Raw genomic sequence first — 21054 nt, 5'->3', positions numbered from 1 at the left:
GCGCCGGGGAAGGAAACGAATGACAGGCAACTGCTTCAGCCAAATGGAGGAGACTCTCCAGGCAGTAGCCAATGAGAGAAAGTCTGAGGATGACAGATCGGTATTTCACCCAATGAAAGACCTAGCCAGTCCGACCAGCAGTCAATCAGAGAAGGGGTGAGGCCGGAGAAGTAAATAAGGCTTTATTTGTGTTTGGAAAGAGGAAGGGGGGGGGGCAACTCCCCAAGCCCCCCCCCCCCCCCGCCCCATCACCCCAACCTGCCCGTCAAACCCACTCACCCCCCCACCAAGCCCCACCCCCTAGTCCACTTGTACTCTCTCTAGCTGTAGCCAAGCCCTAAGCCCCGCCTCTTCCGGTTCTCTGCAGGAAGCGGCCGCGTGCCCGGCCGGAGCCTTTTCACTGCTGTGCCGCCGCCGCCGCGTGCCGACCCCCCCCCGCCCGCACCATGGCCTACCCGGCCGAGGACTACGACACTGAGGTACGCGGCCCCTCCCCCCCGGGGACCCGGCCAGCCGCGGCTCCAGGAGCCCGCATGGCGGCCCGGCCCGGCAGCGCGGAGAGGCCGGGCGGGGGGGCCTGACTCACGGCCAGAAGCTGGTTGAGGGGCCCGGGTAAGGCCCCCCTCCCCCCGGACGGGGCGGGAAGGGGCCTGGCTTCCCTTCCTGACCCGGCCCGTGGGGGAGGCCCAGGCCCGCCCGGGGGAAGGGAGCGTCTGTTGTGTATCTGAGCTCCCCGTGGTGACCCCCCCCTTCTGCGTCTCTTTCTCCCCTCAGGAAACCTACACGTACCAGGGTGACTATGACATGCACACAGGTGAGTCCTGCTGCCCGGCTGAGCCAGGGTGCCCACGCATTGTCCTGCCCCCGCCCCAGATCACCCCCAGGAGTCCCTTCCCGCCCCTGTGTCCCTGAGCTAGAACTGGCACATAGGGAGTACTTGTGGCACCTTAGAGACTAACACATTTATTTGGGCATAAGCTTTCATGAGCTAAAACCCACTTCAACGGATACATGTAGTGGAAGATACAGTAGGAAAAATATACACACAACATGGAAAAAATGGGTGTTGCTATATCAACTATAGTGAGGGTAATTAATTAAGGTGAGCTATTAGCAGAAAAAAAAACTTTTGTAGTGATAATCAGGACAGCCCTTTTCCAACTGTTGATAAGAAGGTGTGAGTAACAGTAGGGGGGAAAATTAGCATGGGAAAACAGTTTTACTTTGTGTAATGACCCATCAACTCCCAATTTTTATTCCAGCCTAATTTAATGGTGTCTAGTTTGCAAATTAATTCCAATTCTGCAGTTTCTCGTTGGAGTCTGTTTTTGAAGTTTTTTTGTTGGCGTATTGCGACTTTGAGATCTGTAATTGAGTGACCAAGGAGGTTGAAGTGTTCTCCGGCTGGTTTTTGAATGTTATAATTCTTGAGGTCTGATTTGTGTCCATTTATTCTTTTGCGTAGAGACTGTCCGGATTGGCCAATGTACATGGCAGAGGGGCATTGCTGGCACATGATGGCATATATCACATTGGTAGATGTGCAGGTGAACGAGCCTCTGATCGTGTGGCTGATGTGATTAGGTCCTATGATGGTGTCCCCTGAATAGATATGTGGACAGAGTTGGCAACGGGCTTTGTTGCAAGGATAGGTTCCTGGGTTAGTGTTTTTGCTCTGTGGTATGTGGTTGTTGGTGAGTATTTGCTTCAGGTTGGGGGGCTGTCTGTAAGCGAGGACTGGCCTGCCTCCCAAGGTCAGTGAGAGTGAGGGATCATCCTTCAGGATAGGTTGTAGATCCTTGATGATGCGCTGGAGAGGTTTTAGTTGGGGGCTGAAGGTGACGGCTAGTTGTGTTCTGTTACTTTGTTGGGCCTGTCCTGTAGTAAGTGACTTCTGGGTACCCTTCTGGCTCTGTCAATCTGTTTCTTCACTTCAGCAGGTGGGTATTGTAGTTGTAAGAATGCTTGATAGAGATCTTGTAGGCGTTTGTCTCTGTCTGAGGGGTTGGAGCAAATGCGGTTGTATCTTAGAGTTTGGCTGTAGACAGTGGATTGTGTGGTGTGGTCTGGATGAAAGCTGGAGGCATGTAGGTAAGTATAGCAGTCAGTAGGTTTCCGGTATAGGGTGGTGGTTATGTGACCATCACTTATTAGCACTGTAGTGTCCAGGAAGTGGATCTCTTGTGTGGACTGGTCTAGGCTGAGGTTGATGGTGGGATGGAAATTGTTGAAATCATGGGTGGAATTCCTCAAGGGCTTCTTTTCCATGGGTCCAGATGATGAAGATGTCATCAATGTAGCGTAAGTAGAGTAGGGGCGTTAGGGTTTTAGCCCACAAAAGCTTACGCTCAAATAAATTTGTTAGTCTCTAAGGTGCCACAAGTACTCCTCATTCTTTTTGCTGATACAGACTAACACGGCTACCATTCTGAAACCTGGCACATAAGGGACATTCATGTGATTATCCAACGGAGGTGGGGATCTCATGCCTGCCCACTCCACAGTCCCGTTAGTGATTTCCCTGTTTTTTTGTGTGTTGGTAGTTGGTCAGAGACATGGCATGTCACTAAGTCAATGGCTCTCAACCTTTCCAGACTACTGTACCCCTTTCAGGAGTCTGATTTGTCTTGCGTACCCCCAAGTTACACCTCATGTAAAAACTACTTGCTTATAAAATCAGACTAAAAATACAAAAGTGTCACAGCACATTATTGCTGAAAAATTGCTCACTGTCTCATTTTTACCATACAAATATAAAATAAATCAATTGGAATATAAATATTGTACTTACATTTCAGTGTATAGTATATACAGCAGTATAATCAAGTCATTGTATAAACTTTTAGTTTGTACTGACTTTGGTAGTGCTTTTTATGTAGTCTGTTGTAAAATTAGGCAAATATCTAGATGAGTTGATGTACCCCCTGGAAGACCCCGGTTGAGAACCACTGCTCTAAGGGGTGGGAATTCCCAGGGAAGGACGCTGACCAAGCAAGGCACTTCCTGAAATGTTACTCAACTCTATTCTGCTGTCTTGGTACTGGAGGTGCCTTCATCTCACCCTGGGGCCAGCTGGTTTGGATCCAAGATACAGCCTGGTTGTGCTGTCTCCGGGCATCCCTCTGAGGTTCCTGGCATTTTATTAAATTCAGGAAAGATACAGAGCTATGCTCATAAATCATCTGCTGCATTGCTGCCCTTTTCTTCCACAGGAGACCCCAAACAGGATTTAGCCTATGAACGCCAATATGAGCAACAGACCTACCAGGTGATCCCCGAAGTGATCAAAAACTTCATCCAGTATTTTCATAAAACTGTCTCGGATCTGATTGATCAGAAGGTGTATGAGCTTCAGGCTAGCCGTGTCTCCAGCGATGTCATTGACCAGAAGGTGTATGAGATCCAAGATATCTATGAAAACAGGTACAAAGCTATCACTCCCAGGGTGGGAATTGCTGTTGTAACTGCTCCTGTGGGGGTTTTGTGTTGTTGTTTTTTGTTTTTTTTTTATTAAAGGGAGCACCAGTCAGTTGATTTGATCCAAATTTGGACTCTATTTAAAATGTGGACTGGGGGTAGATTTGGATGTCTGAGAAGGAAGAGGTCCTTTCACTTCTAGATAACTGGTTTGACTCAAACCGAGGTCACTAGTGATTGAAATTCATACCAAATGAGTCTCAGTCCAGTTCCTAATGTGCATGTTACAAAAATAGTGCTCCCGTTGGTGTTAATTAGCTCACTTGCTGATAACATCAGAACATGCCGAGGGTCAAATAGGCCATGGCGTGTCTGATTCTTTTCTAGCGATGGTCCCTCCAGCTCATGACTAAGTCGCACTGGCACAGGTGGTGTGTGAGACAAGCTTGCATTACTTCTCTGTGTTAAGGGTAAAAGAGGACTTCAGTTTCCAGATCTGTTGAACTGGTCCCTTTCATGTATACTAGACTCATTTATAAATCTGTGTGTGGAAATAGTTTTGATCTAACAAAGCATGTCTTCAGGATTGGAAATCTTTAACTCGATCCTTCTTTCACTGATGAATGAATAGTTTAATTTGTAATCCCCTCTGCATGTGTTTTTTCACAGCTGGACCAAACTGACTGAAAGGTTCTTTAAGAACACCCCATGGCCAGAGGCAGAGGCCATTGCACCACAGGTTGGAAACGGTAGGTATTTTGTTTATTGGAGGAAAGAGAGAAGCAAACTGCTTTACTTTGGAAAGAGACCCAGCTGATGTCTCTGTCCTGTGCCTTCCTGTTACACATCCACCCATTAGCCATAACTGACCCCTTTGGCGCTCTGAGAGCAGACAGGCCAAGAACTGAATGAGATCTGGATATCAAACTTTCTCCCCTAGGAGTAGTCCTTCTGGCTATCTGAGCAAGAATTGCATGGGAGGAGTGCAATCTAATCCTTCTGGTCGAGGCAGACACTGGATTTTCTCCAGCACTTTTTCTGTTTTTCTTCTTCCCCACTCTGTGTGGCTGAGAATCCACTCAGTTCAGAAGCAGGCTTTCTAAGCATCATAATGAGAAGTGGAAGTGCTATAAATGTGGTAAAATGTCAAGGGAGCGGAGAGTATCTCCTATGCAAAGAAAGCAGTGATTTGCAATCTCGCTCCTTTCTGTTGGAGCCTCCCCTGCTGATTTGGCAGCTGGACCCCCAATACATCTTCATATTATTCCCTGGCACAGATGCTGTCTTCGCTGCTTCTGTCTGTTTTCTCTCTCCTTCTGTCTCTTCTCTCTCTCCCTCCCCCCCCCTTATTTTGTTCTTTGCTTTCTGTTTATTTAGTTTTGTCTCCTTCCCTCCCAGCACACCAGATTTCATGCTCCTCAAGTTGAGGGTTGGCTATTGCTGGTGTTTGGTAGGGCTGAGACATATGCTTTGGAGCTGAATTCTATGGTGAGAGCTTCCCAAGCCTGTAACCACTGAACGCTGTTCCTGTGGCCTACTGTTTCAGGAACTGCCAAAGAAGAAGGGTGGGAAAGTGGGCTTCAAAGAATTGCCCACTGTTTTATCCACAACAGCATATCTGTCATTTGCATGACTTTGGATTCACTCCCATTGCCACTCTCCCTATGCTCTCTGCTCCTTTCCTCTGTCCAATGTCCCCAAGGTTGGGAAACACAAGTTCTTAAATATTTTCCCTACTCAGGCCCCATAGCGGGACCCTCTTGCTCCTCTTTCTCTTATTGTAACAGGGGGAAGACCCCAGTGTACCTGAAAAATCTGGCTATGTTGACCACTTGGCCAAATGTCTTGCTAATGTCCAGTTCTGCCATCTCTTCCAGATGCGGTCTTCCTGATTCTGTACAAGGAGCTCTACTACAGGCACATCTACGCCAAAGTCAGTGTGAGTATTTGCCTATGTGGTCCTGCTAATTACGTGCAGGCTTTCCGATGGCTGTTCTGTAAAACTTGCCCTTTCCTCCCTCTGGACCACACTGTCTGTGATTCAAATAACTCCTGCAGAACAAATCTGTTCACACTTCTGATATGCTGTCATGAGGTCCTGATCGGATCTTGAGAAACTTGTGCAAGCTTATGGTTGGTAATGCCTCATTTGAGTTCTGACATTTTAAGACTTGATCTTCCATCCCCTGCCGAGGCTTGTAATCTGGCTCTACTTCTTGCTAAGTATCAGAGGGGTAGCCGTGTTAGTCTGGATCTGTAAAAAGCAACAAAGAGTCCTGTGGCACCTTAAAGAGTAACAGATGTATTGGAGCATAAGCTTTCGTGGGTGAATACAACATGCGTCTGATGAAGTGGGTATTCACCCATGAAAGCTTATGCTCCAATACATCTGTTAGTCTTTAAGGTGCCACAGGACTCTTCGTTGCTTTCTACTTCTTGCTAGTGATTACTAGCACAAAGTTCATAATAATTCGTTCATGTAAGAAGACAAGGTCTTTGAGAAGTCTATGATCTAAATTAGGTAACACCTCCTTGGGGCAGTGGCAGTCTTTTTGTTCTGTGTTTGTGCGGCACCTAGCACAGTGAGGCCCTGGCCATGACTGGGGCTTCTAGGTGCTATGGACATACAAATAAATAACTACAAATGACACCTGATTATTGTGGTGGGTGAATTAAGGAAAGAAGAGACAACAGAAAACAATTGGATTCTCTCCTTGACAGAGCTGTAATTCCAGGAGAAGTGTAGCTTGTTTTGTGGCTTTTTATTTAACTTTTACAACTGTCAGATGGGTGGGTGTAAGAAGCAGTGGAATGGAGACTGGTGGTGGAGTGCTAGAGTGAAAATGAAACTGATGTGCAAGAAAATGCAGCCTACCAGTACAGAGTGGAGGAGTTTGAAAGAGGGTTCTGAATCCCTAGTGGAGAAGGAAGATTGGGCAGAGTAAATGGTTCAAGAGGTGGGAACAGGAAGAAGGAGAGAGCTGAGACGCAGGGAGGAATGAAGCTAATTAGAGACTTGAAAGGGAGGATGTGAGACTTGAAATGAATGCCAGAATAGGAAGATGGTCAGGTAATGGTTCAGAGCGGGTGGAAGAGGAAGAAGATCTAGCTGCACTGTTTGAATAGACTTAGAGAGGGGAGAAGCAGGGAGATTAGAAAAAAGATGTTTCATTAGCGTGAGACATGATCCAGGGATTTACTAGTAGGAATAGATAGGGCAGGGGGCGGGAGAGGTATAGCACGGTGATTCTGTGCTGTGGAGTTCTTAAAAATGAAATACTGAGGGATGGGGGTGCTTCCCTGACACGCTTGCTCATTTTACAGAGTGGTCAATAAAATAATGAAACACTTAATTCTTCCTCTTCATGGTAGTTCGACAGGATTTGTCAAGACCCTGCCTGTGAGGGGAGGAGGACAGAGAGTTCTTTAAGATAATCTGAAGATTTTGAGTCTGGGTGGTGATAGGAGGAAAGGGGAGAAGTTCCATTCGTGAGATGTTTAGTTTGGGAAAGCAGCAGGACCTCTGAAAGGAGTTCATTGCACATGAACAGTCAAGACTCATGGTCGTGGTGGTGGGGTGTATGATGATGATTGGCCTGGTTGAGTATAAAGACATTTGGCAGCTCTACTGTCAGTGGAAGAATGTCTCAGCTACTCTAGATTGTGGCTGCACAAAAGGCATGATGATAGCCCTGAACCCATTCCTGCCACACTTGGGGGGGCCTTAGGCAGTTAGTGAAGCTAAGTAGACGGTATTGACTTCCCCACTCTCTCCCCTTTTCATTACAGGGTGGCCCCTCTCTGGAGCAGAGATTTGAGTCTTATTACAACTACTGCAATCTCTTCAACTACATTCTGAGTGAGTTACTATGATCCACTTACTGGTGTGTGAATTTTTGGGGGGAGGGAGGAAGAACAGAAGCATGCTTGTTTATGGATTATAGAGGAAAGAATCCCATGGTCTTACCCAAGGAAAGAAATTGTTGAATTGATAGCACGTCACATTCATCCATCTGAAAACACACACATTCCAAATCCCTCCACTAATCTGAACTGCTCTGAGCAAAAAAAAGAGAATTAGCCTTCTTTAGGTCTGCAAATGGTAGGTGAGTTATTGGAGGTGTCTTCTCCTTTTGCACGGGGGGAAGAGGGGGAGTGAGTGAAGCTGTGAGCAAATGGAGAGAAAGAGAGAGCAGTGTTTCTGTACCTTTTCAGGTTGGAGACCCATTATTCAAAGTCACGCATTTTTGTCATCCCCTTGCACTTATTACTCTATAGTAAATGCATCAATAACAATGCTATGCCTATTTATCCATTTGTAGTTAGAGAGTCTGATAGAGAATACTTGATTTTGAAGGGGAATAGTCAGGTGGGAGGAAGTGGGGGTGTGAGATTTTCTTTGCATTTAGATTGTATTAAGCTTTCAGTGCCTCACAACGCTCAGATTGTCTTTTGTTCCCCGTCTCCCTTGAGGGGGTCAGAACCCACCAGTTGAGAAATACCGCTGTAAAGTATTTAGTAATCAAACTCAAAAAGCTAGGCTTTTAAGTCATGAAGCCCTTGCTGTGTTTTCCTCAAATGAGGAGGCAGTGGGGGCGGCCAGAGCTATTGCATCATCTCTCTGCTGGGGACCTCGCTCAATGGGCGAGTTCTGCTCTGTCTCCACCCTTGAAGGGGAAAGTTACAGTGATGCCCAAATTTCCCCCTACAGCTGCATGTCACTGTCATCCTACCCCTTGATTGTGGGTGATTACCTGTGTGTTTCTCCTACAGATGCTGATGGCCCTGCTCCTCTGGAACTGCCCAACCAGTGGCTGTGGGATATCATTGATGAATTCATCTACCAGGTACATGGCCTGTTGCTGGGCTTCCTCGTAGCATAGGTGCTTAAGGCTGTTCAGTTCTCCATCATTCCCCCTTCCATCTCACGTCATTCCTGTAGCTGAGATCTCCCCACATGCCGAGTATCCAAGGAGGTACTCAGATTTGAGGTCCATAGGAAGCAAAGACCTTTTTTCAAATTATAACAATTCCTTCACGTTATTGGGGGATATTTGGGAAACTCTGGCATTTTACCCATATTTCCATTTCAAGTTCCTGCATCCTGGCCTATTTCTGTAAAGTGTATCTTCCCTGACCCCAACTCTCCCACATCTAAATGATGGGAAGCTGCCTGGCTAAAATCATCTAGAGTTACGGAACTTATTAGACTGTTTGTCCACCCTAACTGACCAGGGCAGGATTGTTTCCTATATATTGTATTTTTTCCACCTTTAAATTTCTCAGTTGATGGTGCTTGTACGGCTTCTATTTGGAATAATCTCCAAGTCCAAACATGCAGAGCAGTATAACTAGTCCACATTCTGAGATCTTGCTGTCAGGAGACATTTCCTGATACCAGCTGAACTATCCCTTATTTTCCCCTTCCATCAGTCCACCCTCCCAGACCTTAAATTATTTTTGTCTCTCTGAATTCCCTTCTGTTTGATGTCTTGGTGTGAAGATGTCTGGCACTGATCACACTATTCCAGGTGTTATCTTGTCAACTGCATATGGAGATGGACTGTCACCTTCTTGTTGTGTGATACCGATCCCTCTATGTGTGTATGTGAGCCACATTCTCGCTGCCACTTCAGTCATGTCTAATTGTCTGTCCTTCACCTATCCCTTGGGTCCTTAGTGATGCTGCTTTCTAGGTTCTCCCTTATGCTGAGTATCTGCTTCACATTAGTCTTGCCCTAGGTGCATTGTGTTTGTATAACTTGTCCTCTTGAGCTGCCAAGTAATAACTCAGATTAAGCTGCTGTTGGGACCTGTGGCTTCCTGTACTTCAGTCATATGATAGAACCATAGGGCTGGTGTTTAGATGAGCGTTTCCGTGCTAGCTCCTTATCTGCTTGTCCTTTCCTCGTCCCATAGTTCCAGTCGTTCAGCCAGTACCGCTGCAAAACAGCCAAGAAGTCTGAAGAAGAAATTGATTTCCTTCGGTCAAACCCCAAGATCTGGAATGTCCACAGTGTCCTCAATGTGCTGCACTCCCTGGTGGACAAGTCCAACATCAACAGACAGCTAGAGGTCTACACCAGTGGAGGTGAGGGGTCAGGGTTCCCAAGTATGCTGTCCTGGCCAAGAGGAGTGATCAAAGGGAAAGGGAGATTAAGAATGGGATGCAAAGTCTTTCTCCTTGAAGTTACTGGTTCTAGTCTGGGGTGGAAGTGACTGGGGACTGTTCTGTGAAATGAGCTGAGGTGTCTCAATCGTATTTACCAAAAGCCCATCACAAGTGACAGTAATTGTCCCCCTTGTTGGCAGCCTCAGCTTGGAGGCCCAGGATTGAGTGGTCCTGAGATATAAGTCCCTTCTCATCCAAATGCACGTGGTAGGTTGGTGTATGCTTACACTGCAGCTGTCTGTGCTGAGGAGAGAAGGCTTCAAACTCCAATGCTGTCGGTCTTGCACTTCTCACCTGCACCAAACTCACTCTAAAAATAGGTAAAAGCAGGCAATGAGTAGCAGCTGTCTGGGCTTTTCAAGTTCAGCTGTCTGTGCCCCCCAGAGAATGCAAATGTACCATTAGAGTGTTGCTGTTTGCTGCGTGGATGAGACTGCAACGTTTTAAAGATTGGGACAAATCCTTGTTTAATGCCCTTTGACTTCCTGTTGGTTTCATTGGCAGTTGAACTAAACCTTTAATTCTGGCAAGTGTTACCATGGAAAGGGATAATTATTTGAGGTTGATTGGGAAACAGGGTGGGAGGAGTGCTGAAGGTTGCATCTCCTGACTTACCTACCCCACTGATGTCAACATACCTCTCTGCCTCCCTTAGCTCTTCCAGTTCCACCACCTGGCCTCCAAAGCCTATACGCGGTCTCTGAGGGCCAGGAGCTCCTTGCACCAAGGTAGTTGAGCTGTGGGGAGAGAGCCCATTCCCCCTGTAGAAAGTGTGACACTTTCTCTCTTTCCAGGTGATCCCGAGAGCGTGGCTGGAGAGTATGGTCGTCACTCCCTCTATAAGATGTTGGGCTACTTCAGTCTTGTGGGGCTGCTGCGCCTCCATTCACTGCTGGGGGATTATTACCAAGCCATCAAGGTTCTGGAGAATATTGAGCTCAACAAGAAGGTAATAAGCCACAGCTCTTAAATGCTCCCTTCTGTGTCTAAAGTGCCTTTATTTGAAAGGGCAGCAAATGCTATCTAAAGGTGTGGGGGCCCTGATCATCACAATGAACTGCCCAACTACGGAGCTATTCATTCCTGCTTTGAATGTCAGGTGGGGGTGTCTACTTCCACCCTCACGTGGGGCTGTAATCACAGCGTAATGCAACACTTAATGCAAATCCTACACACACATAGCTGTCCCCTGATGGCTGTTGTGGCTGTTCTAGCATATATATGTGTTCTTGCTTGTTTGCTTTCTGGGGTCTAGGGTACGATTGCATGCTGAGGGGAATGTTGATTGAAGCATCATACGCTAAAGTGATGTTGCAGTGCTAGTTAGTTGGGCTGGATAGTGTCCCTTAATAGTATGGCACCCTGTTCCCATCTTGGTTAGCTGCTGTTTCCCTTAGCCCCAGCCCTGCTGGTACCAACCATTCTACCCCACATATCTAATGCTTTTTCTAGGATCATGCACCCCCTGTGATAGTTATGATTATTGCAATCCAGCTACACCATCAGGGTGGTCACTGGACTGGTCTGGAGCTCTGCATGTTATCCATCTGTGTGCTTGTACTGTGGGGTGTGGAATGGGCTACTTAAACAGCTTGCTGTGGAGAGACTTGCAAACACCCTGCAATGTATGGAATTCTATCTACTGAGCCCGGGGCCTATTACCGGTGGGAAGGCATGGGATGTGTTTAGTGTGACACCCAGATAAAACTAGCATGTGTGGGATGAAATGAAGAGAAATTTTGTGTGTGTGTGGGGGGGGTGAGAATATTGAGGGGGGAAATCCCCAACAGTGGTGTCTGTTAGCCTGTAAATAATCTGTCCAGGGAAGGAGAGAACTTTTAAACACTAGCCTGGACAAGAAGAGATGAACATAGTGCTGGCAACAATCCTCCATTGCCAGGGAGATGGAAATGATCTGTTAGATCATCCAGTCTGTCTTCTATGATAGCTTTCCCACTTCCCTGTACAGGAAACACAGAGGGCATCAGGTCAACCCTCTCCTTTCTCTATGGTAGGACTGGTTTGGAGACTGATAGAGATGGGCTCCCTGAAGGAAAGAGCAACAGAGGGTCCTGTGGCACCTTAGAGACTAAGGTGCCACAGGACCCTCTGTTGCTTTTTACAGATTCAGACTAACACGGCTACCCCTCTGATACCTGAAGGAAAGAGGTGCTAAAGGTTGTTGGGGGAAGATGTCTTTTCTAACTTTGCATGTTTGTGTCTCTCTTCCTCCCTAGAGCATGTATTCCCGGGTGCCGGAGTGCCAGGTCACCACCTATTACTACGTGGGCTTTGCTTACCTTATGATGCGGCGTTACCAGGATGCCATCCGTGTTTTTGCCAACATCCTTCTTTACATCCAGAGGACAAAGAGCATGTTTCAGAGGACTACCTATAAGTATGAAATGGTAAGGGGAGCGAGGCCAGTGCACTATCCTTCTCATACCATCTTTGACCTCTCTGCTGCTGTTGATAACTTCCTCCTTAACCTTCTGTCCTCCCTTGCCTTGTGTGGTAATATTCTCTCAGCAGCTCCTTGGGTGAGTCGTTGTCCTTACCAGTCCCACAGAGTTAGATCCATGGCCCCTCCTTCTCCCTCTACGTCCTATTTCTGGGCAGCCTTATTCACTTACATATTTTCAGTGCCATCTTCTTGCTGACAGTTCATCAGTCTGTCTCTCCATTCCATGACCTGTCTCTTTCCATCCAATCTTGCATTTCAGCCTGTCTCAGTTCTTGGATGTCTCACTGACTGTTAGAACCAAGCACCTCACTTTTGGTGCAAGGAGCTCCTGGCCCTCAAAGACCGCGTACAGGCTTTGGAGGCCAGGGTGGTGGAACTGGAGGAGCTAAGGGAGGCAGAGAGGTATGTTGATGAGGCTTTCCGGGACACTGTAGAATTGTCCCACCTCTGGTCAGACAGCCCCTGCGCTGTTGAGGAGGATGAAAGGCCCAGGGAAGCAGAGCAGTCAACGGGAGCAGAGGGAAACCTTCCCATAGTTGGGACCCTCCTTCCAGATGGTGTTAGGGTATCCTCTCGCACTGAGGTTACCTCTCCGGGGGAGGGAATCCAATCACTAGGAAAAAGCAGGTGTTAGTAATGGGAGATTTGATCATCAGAAACATAAATAGCTGGGTTTGTAATGACCGGGAGAACTGTATGGTGACTTGCCTGCTTGGTACGAAGGTTGCGGATCTCTCGAGGCATCTGGATAGACTTATGTGTAGTGCTGGGGAGGAGCCGGTGGTCGTGGTACATGTAGGTACCAATGACATAGGGATGGGTAGGAGAGCCGTCCTGGAGGCCAAATTTAGGCTGCTAGGAAAGAGACTGAAATCCAGGACCTCTATGGTGGCATTCTCAGAAATGCTCCCAGTTCCACGCGCAGGGCCAGGTAGGCAGGCAGAGCTTCAGAATCTCAATGCGTGGATGAGACGATGGTGTAGAGAGGAGGGGTTTAGATTCATTAGGAACTGGGGAAACTTTTGGGATGGGGAGAGACTATACAGGAGAGATGGGCTCCACCTAAATCAAAGTGGAACCAGACTGCCGGCACTTAACATTAAAAAGGTTGCAGAGCAGTTTTTAAACTTGGAGATGGGGGAACGCCGACTGCTGCAGAGGAGCATGTGGATCGGACAGAGACTTTACTTAGAGGAGAGTCTAATGATAGAGAATCTCTAGGTTATAGTCAGGAGCAGAGGATGGAAGAGGATAATGTAAGGGCCAAATCAGAAGAAAAATATTCACACAAAGAATCAGACACATCAGAAAAGGGCAGACAAATAAATAGTGACACATTTTTAAAGTGCTTGTACACAAATGCTAGAAGTCTAAATAATAAGATGGGTGAACTAGAGTGCCTCGTGATAAAGGAGGATATTGATATAATAGGCATCACAGAAACCTGGTGGACTGAGGACAATCAATGGGACACGATCATTCCGGGGTACAAAATATATCAGAAGGACAGAACAGGTCGTGCGGGGGGCGGAGGGAGTGGCACGGTATGTGAAAGAAAATGTAGAATCAAATGAAGTAAAAATCTTATGTGAATCCACATGTTCCATAGAATCCCTATGGATAGTAATTTCATGCTCTAATAAAAATATAACATTAGGGATCTATTATCGACCACCTGACTAGGACGGTGATAGTGATGATGAAATACTAAGGGAAATTAGAGAGGCTATCAAAATTAAGAACTCAGTAATAGTGGGGGATTTCAATTATCCCCATATTGACTGGGAACATGTCACCTCAGGACGAAATGCAGAGACAAAATTTCTCGATACTTTAAATGACTGCTTTTTGGAGCAGCTGGTACGGGAGCCCACAAGGGGAGAGGCAACTCTCGATGTAGTCCTGAGTGGAGCGCAGGAGCTGGTCCAAGAGGTAACTATAACAGGACCGCTTGGAAATAGTGACCATAATATAATAACATTTAACATCCCTGTGGTGGGAAGAACATCTCAATAGCCCAACACTTTGGCATTTAATTTCAAAAAGGGGAATTATGCAAAAATGAGGGGGTTAGTTAAACTGAAATTAAAAGGTAGTGACTAGAGTGAAATCCCTGCAAGCTGCGTGGACGCTTTTTAAAGACACCATAATAGAGGCCCACTTTAAATGTATACTCCAAATTAAGAAACACAGCAAAAGAACTAAAAAAGAGCCACCGTGGCTTAACAACCATGTAAAAGAAGCAGTGAGAGATAAAAAGGCATCTTTTAAAAAGTGGAAGTCAAATCCTAGTGAGGTACAGTGAAAGGAGCATTAACACTGCCAAATTAAGTGTAAAAATGTAATAAGAAAAGCCAAAGAGGAGTTTGAAGAATGCCTAGCCAAACCCTCAAAAGGTAATAACAAAATGTTTAAGTACATCAGAAGCAGGAAGCCTGTTAAACAACCAGTGAGGCCCCTAGATGATCGAGATACAAAAGGGGCGCTTAAAGACGATAAAGTCATTGCAGAGAAATTAAATGGATTCTTTGCTTCAGTCTTCATGGCTGAGGATGTTAGGGAGATTCCCAAACCTGAGCCGGCTTTTGTAGATGACAAATCTGAGGAACTGTCACAGATTGAAGTGTCACTAGAGGAGGTTTTGGAATTCAATTGATAAACTTAACAGTAACAAGTCACCGGGACCATATGGCATTCAACCAAGAGTTCTGAAATAACTCAAATGTGAAGTTGCGGAACTATTAACTATGGTTTGTAACCTGTCCTTTAAATCAGCTTCTGTACCCAATGACTGGAAGATAGCTAATGTAACGCCAATATTTAAAAAGGGCTCTAGAGATGATCCCGGCAATTACAGGCCGGTAAGTCTAACGTCGGTACCGGGCAAATTAGAGCCTCACCAAAGGCTCTTATGTAAATTAAGTTGTCATAGGATTAAAGGGAAGATCCTTTCATGGATTGAGAACTGGTTAAAAGACAGAGAACAAAGGGTAAATTCTCAGAATGGAGAGGGGTAACTAGTGATGTTCCCCAAGGGTCAGTCCTAGGACTAATCCTATTCAACTTATTCATAAATGATCTGGAGAAAGAGGTAAAAAGTGAGGTGGCAAAGTTTGCAGATGATACTAAATTGCTCAAGATAATTAAGACCAAAGAGACTGTGAAGAACGTTAAAAAGATCTCACAAAACTAAGTGATTGGGCAACAAAATGACAAATGAAATTTAATGTGGATAAATGTAAAGTAATGCACATTGGAAAAAATAACCCCAACTATACATACAATATGATGGGGGTTAATTTAGCTACAACTAATCAGGAAAAAGATCTTAGAGTCATCGTGGATAGTTCTCTGAAGATGTCCACGCAGTGTGCAGAGGCGGTCAAAAAAGCAAACCGGATGTTAGGAATCATTAAAAAGGGGATAGAGAATAAGACAGAGAATATATTATTGCCCTTATATAAATCGATGGTACGCCCACATCTTGAATGCTGGGTACAGATGTGGTCTCCTCATTTCAAAAAAGATATACTGGCACTAGAAAAGGTTCAGAGAAGGGCAACTAAAATGATTAAGGGTTTGGAATGGGTCCCATATGAGGAGAGATTAAAGAGGCTAGGACTTTTCAGCTTGGAAAAGAGGAGACTAAGGGGGGGGGTATGGTAGAGGTATATAAAATCATGAGTGATGTGGAGAAAGTAGATAAGGAAAAGTTATTTACTTATTCCCATAATACAAGAACTAGGGGCCACCAAATGAAATTAATGGGCAGCAGGTTTAAAACAAATAAAAGGAAGTTCTTCTTCACACAGCGCACAGTCAACCTGTGGAACTCCTTGCCTAAGGAGGTTGTGAAGGCTAGGACTATAATAGCGTTTAAAAGAGAACTGGATACATTCATGGAGGTTAAGTCCATTAATGGCTATTAGCCAGGATGGGTAAGGAATGGTGTCCCTAGCCTCTGTCTGTCAGAGGGTGGAAATGGATGGATGGATAGATGGAGAGAGATCACTTGATCATTACCTGTTAGGTTCACTCCCTCTGGGGCACCTGGCATTGGCCACTGTTGGCAGACAGAATACTGGGCTGGAGGGACCTTTGGTCTGACCCAGTATGGCCGTTCTTATGTCTTAATTTCTACTCTCCTGTTCTTTTACTGTTGACAACACCAGGTTCTGTATCCTGATGGATCATTTGACTCCTCCCTCTCGCTCCTCACATGTCCAGATCCCACTGTTTCTGACTCCACGACACTTCAAAGATTTGGTTCTTCCTTTCTAGCCAAACAGCTAACAGTGCTGTCCACAGCCTGACTCACCTTTCAGCTGCTGTGATCACCTCCTTGTTGGCCTCCATGACACACACCTCCCCCACCACACGCATTCAAAATGACTGCTAAAATTGTCTTCCTTGCATATTGATCTAAACTTGTCCCCCGGCTCTCTGTTCCACCCACCATCAGTTTTTAAATATGTTCTCCCCTTCAAGACCCTGTATAACTCTGCCTAGGTTTCCATATCTGACCTTGTCTTTTATCGCATCATTCCTGCACCCTCTGTTTTGCCACTGGTGCCAGGCTTGCTGTCTCAGTTGTCTGCTTCTTCCATAACCCCTTTCTCCTGGTACACCTCAATTCTGGTGTGACAAGCCAATACCAACTCCTTCTTCAAGCCCCCTCCTTTAGACCAGTGGTTTTCAAACTGCAGGTCATGACCCAGTACTGGGTTGCGGAATGTAAGACACTAGGTTGCGGCGACTCCGGTCAGCACTGCCGACCAGGCTGTTAAATCCCGTCAGCGGTGCTGCCCGGCTAAGGCAGGCTAGTCCCTACCTGTTCTGACACCGCGCTGCGCTCTGGAAGTGGCCAGCAGCAGGTCCGTCTCCTAGGCAGGGGGGCCATGGGGCTCTGTGTGCTGCCCCCGCCCTGAGCATCAGCTCTGCACTCCCATTGGGAGCTGGGGGGCAGGCGGTGCCTGAGGATGAGAGCCATGCAGAGCTGCTTGTGCTCCTCCGGCTAGGAGCCGGACCTGCTGCTGGCCACTTCCGGGGCGCAGTGTGGTCTGCAGTGCCAGGACAGGCAGGAAGCCTGCCTTAGCATCCCGCCCTTCACCGCTGACCGGGAGCCACCTGAGGTAACCCTGTGCCCCAATCCCCTGCCTCAGCCTCGAGCCCCCCAAAACCCAGACCCCCTTCCTGCACCCCAAATCCCTCATCCCTGGCCCCACCCCAGAGCCTGCACCCTGAGCCCTGCACCTCTCCCGCGCCTCAACCCCCTGCCCCAGCCCTGAGCCCCCTCCTGCACTCCAAACCCCTCATCCCCAGCCCCACCCCAGAGGCTGCACCCCCAGCCCAGAGGCCTGACCCCCTCCTGCACCCCAGCCCAGAACCCACTCCCACATCCTGAACCCCTCATCCGCAGCTCCATTGGATCGCGGGCATCAACAATTTTCTTCAACTGGGTCACCAGAAAAGTTTGAAAACCACTGCTTTAGACTCTGCTTTTCCACAGTGCATACAACAACTGAGTGAATGGTAGGTATTGAAAGGGAGATCTTTGTACTACCAATAGAGGCGTGTGTCTAAACTGATTAACCAGGCGAGCATTAGCAGCATTTCTGTAACTCATGTCTTACCTCATGCCTTCCCCTCCTATTGTTACTCCACGCTTATCACGTGGTGTCCTAGGTTATAAATGCTTTGGGGAAAGGGCATGTCTCTGTATTGTGTGGGACCAAGTCTCTCCTGGGCACTGTAAAATAACACTGGAGGGATGGCTGCTAATGACTGTCTTCTCTGTCTCAGATTAACAAGCAGAACGAGCAGATGCATGCCCTTCTGGCCATTGCTCTCACCATGTACCCCATGCGAATAGACGAGAGCATCCACTTGCAGCTGAGGGAGAAGTATGGGGACAAGATGCTGCGCATGCAGAAGGGTGACCCACAGGTGTATGAGGAGCTCTTCAGCTATGCCTGCCCCAAATTCCTCTCTCCCGTGGTCCCCAACTATGACAATGTGCATCCCAACTACCACAAGGAGCCCTTCCTGCAGCAGCTGAAGGTATTCGCCGATGAGGTGCAGCAGCAGGCCCAGCTGTCCACCATCCGCAGCTTCCTGAAGCTTTACACAACCATGCCTGTGGCCAAGCTGGCTGGCTTCTTGGACCTCACGGAGCAGGAGTTTCGCATCCAGCTGCTAGTCTTCAAACATAAGATGAAGAACCTGGTCTGGACCAGCGGCATCTCAGCCCTGGATGGGGAGTTCCAGTCAGCCTCTGAGGTTGACTTCTACATTGACAAGGTCAGTTTCTCTTTCCCTCTGCCCCAGGCATGAAAAACCATGATCAGATGTTCATTCCAATCTCTGGTGTATATGCCTTCTCTCCTCATTTCATACTCTTAATGGGGAGCCCATCCCCGGACGTGGTTCAGAGGGCTGCTGTGATGCCAGAATCTTGCTGTTCAACCGCGTCCTTAATGGAGAAGTGGTAGAGGCAGGAGCCATGTGTCTGGGCAGGCTCTTTGCCAACCTTTAGGCCTGTGCTACTAGAAACACATCAGACCTATTGGTCCGAGTAAACAGGCCCCAAATACTCCTGCCCCAGACTCGGGGAGCCCTCTCCATGTCACTGATCCTGGGCAGGATATGTTTAAATAATAGCTCAAGACTTCAATTTAAATGCAGTGCCTAGCTTTGCCAGCTTTCAGCGCCTCCCCCTGCCCATCTCGTTTCCCCACCAGGTGGGAGTCTTGCTTGGCCACGCTGCTGCGTCACTAAGTGCTAAAACCTTTAGCTCTGCCCACCCTCAGCTCTTAGCTAGCGCTTGCTCTGCTGGAAATCCAGACCCAAAGAATGATCAGACTCCAGCCTGTCCCTGAAGCTCAAGGCCAGCAAGTGCGCACAGGGAGGAGAAAAGAGTTCTTCCTGCTAAGCGAGGGCCTCCAGGTACATTGCCACTTGGCTCTTCAAAGAAGGTCTCTCCCCCCCCCCACCTGAATCTTGTCAGGGAGCGTGGTGGATAGAAAGGATTGTCGCTTCTAGCCTCTTGAACCTTGAGGTAACCCTCTTCCTGCAAGGCCTGGTTCTTGCTTTGCCTGCCCCACCCACCCACCCAAACCAAGTGGAACTGCCACTGACTCCCAAGCAGTAGCAGGAGCCCTGCTCTTTTGCTGCTGCTAGAGGGAGGCAGAGAGTGAACCAGACCTTGCAGGGGAAAGCTACCCTGAAAGGCCCGAGAGCTGAGATAGGGAGCCTCCACCATCAAATTGGTTATCAGGGCTGAATGGAGATATGGCCACAGGAAGTTAAAACATTGTGGACTTGGATTCCACCATTTGTAAGAGTAAACAAGAGCCTACCCCAAAGGGAAAATTTAAATTAGAGTGTTATGGCTTAATTTTGGGCTCTTTCTGTTGACTAGTGCAGCTGAGGGGTGTCTCTGACACTGATCTCAGGCCTCAGTGGGTCCTTTCCCCCAGTAATGCTACTGTATACCCCAGAATTAACTCTGCTCCTTTCCTGATTGCTCCATGTTCTCTTGGCAGGACATGATCCATATTGCAGACACAAAGGTTGCTCGGCGCTATGGGGACTTCTTCATCCGCCAGATCCACAAATTTGAAGAGGTGAGCTCTGGGTGTAACTAGGGCAGGGGACTCTGAATAATCCCTGATGGGGAGTCAGGGGAAGGTCTAGGACTAGTGGGAGAGATGTCTGTGTGGGTAGGGGTGCTTCTGTGAGGCCAGACCAAACAGCTGGAATGTTTCTATTCAGTGACTCACCAAAGCCATCGGGAAGGATTGCAGGAATCCCCCTTTGGTGGAAGGATGTGCTTCTCTGTTGCGGCCCAGCATGACCACTGTCCTGGTTGCAAAATGGGAGGGGGGGAGGGATTAGGTTAACTCATTTAGTGGTGCCAGCAGGGAAGACACAACTTTAAGCTATTCCCTGGGGTATCCACCTGTGATGTGTTCTCCTCCCAAATCATTCTGATATGTTTTGCTGCCACCTTGTGGGGGCTCAGTTTTCCTTAGATGAGTCTAACAGATTTCCATTAGTAACACCAGTGGGAATCCATTATGGCCACCATCCTATGTAGGGCAGGAGGGACCCTTCTGAAGGCCTTGGGACACTGCTCCAGCAGCCCCGCCCTTTCTTGCTGCTGAATGCTCAGCAAGGAGGAACACACTGTCTCGGCCCCATTCTTCCAGCAGGGGCCACTGCAGGACCAGTTGTATTCAAGTGCTCACTGCAGAGAGAATGTGAACTGCTTGTGATGGAAGCAGGTCAACCCCATTCCTTGCCCTATCATTTAATGAAAACACTTATACCCTCTTGTCCTAGATCTCCCCTGTTGTGGGGTGGGGAGGTTTTTACTATTATTTCTCCTTACTGTGGACTACGCTTACTACTGCCTCAAGGTGTTTGCACAGTTGAGTGTGGGAGTGTTTGGGAAGGTGCACTTGTGAGAGCCCCAGCAGTGAGTGTTTTCTTAAACTCCCCTCTCTGTAACAGGCTGCTTCTTTTCTTCCAGCTGAATCGAACTCTGAAGAAGATGGGCCAGAGACCCTGAAACATCTGCTCAGGCTGACCGGCAATGTGGAGGGGGAGGGGAAATTATTCTGTTTGCTGTGGGAGAGGGGAGTTAAGGATTGTGGCATTTCTGGAATCTCCTGTGGCGCTGACGTTTCTTTCTTTGCTAAGCAGGTTGCTCAGATCACACCACCAAACAAAGGACTGAGATCATCTAATAAACAATTGAAATCTCCCCTGTGTTTTCAGTACCAGATACAATAACTTCTTTTTGGGAGAAGGTGGTTGCATTCTGGGGGCAGTTGCTACCAGTGTGTTCTCTTTCTCAGTCTCTCTGGGTAACAAGGATGGGGAACAGACCCCTTCCCTGCTTTCTAAAACTATGGACACTGTGGGCTGGTCTGCACTGGGGGGATCGATCTAAGATACGCTACTTCAGCTACGTGATTTACCTCCGGTCCTCACAGCG

The 21054-nt window shown here is 47.5% G+C and overlaps 1 protein-coding gene across 2 annotated transcripts; it reads left to right on the top strand.

Annotated features, from left to right (window-relative positions):
• Positions 1-347: 347 nt before the first annotated feature.
• On the top strand, positions 348-20820 carry EIF3L (eukaryotic translation initiation factor 3 subunit L). Of its 2 annotated transcripts, XM_034776868.1 has the most exons (13): positions 348-479; positions 775-814; positions 3213-3423; positions 4087-4166; positions 5295-5356; positions 7207-7276; positions 8191-8264; positions 9337-9508; positions 10384-10538; positions 11827-11997; positions 17856-18353; positions 19598-19678; positions 20587-20820. In XM_034776868.1, the coding sequence occupies exons 1-13, from the start codon at positions 447-449 to the stop codon at positions 20623-20625; spliced, it is 1686 nt and encodes a 561-aa protein (XP_034632759.1). In that variant the 5' UTR covers positions 348-446; the 3' UTR covers positions 20626-20820. The 2 variants fall into 2 exon arrangements, with proteins under 2 accessions (XP_034632759.1, XP_034632764.1); XM_034776873.1 differs by lacking the exons at positions 348-479; positions 775-814; positions 4087-4166 and having other exon boundaries at positions 3345-3423.
• The last annotated feature ends 234 nt before the right edge of the window (positions 20821-21054 follow it).

Source organism: Trachemys scripta, chromosome 1, assembly GCF_013100865.1.
Source record: "Trachemys scripta elegans isolate TJP31775 chromosome 1, CAS_Tse_1.0, whole genome shotgun sequence".
NCBI lineage: Eukaryota > Metazoa > Chordata > Testudines > Emydidae > Trachemys > Trachemys scripta.
The sequence above is the reverse complement of the archived record's forward strand: the minus strand, read 5'-3'. Positions and strand labels throughout refer to the sequence as shown.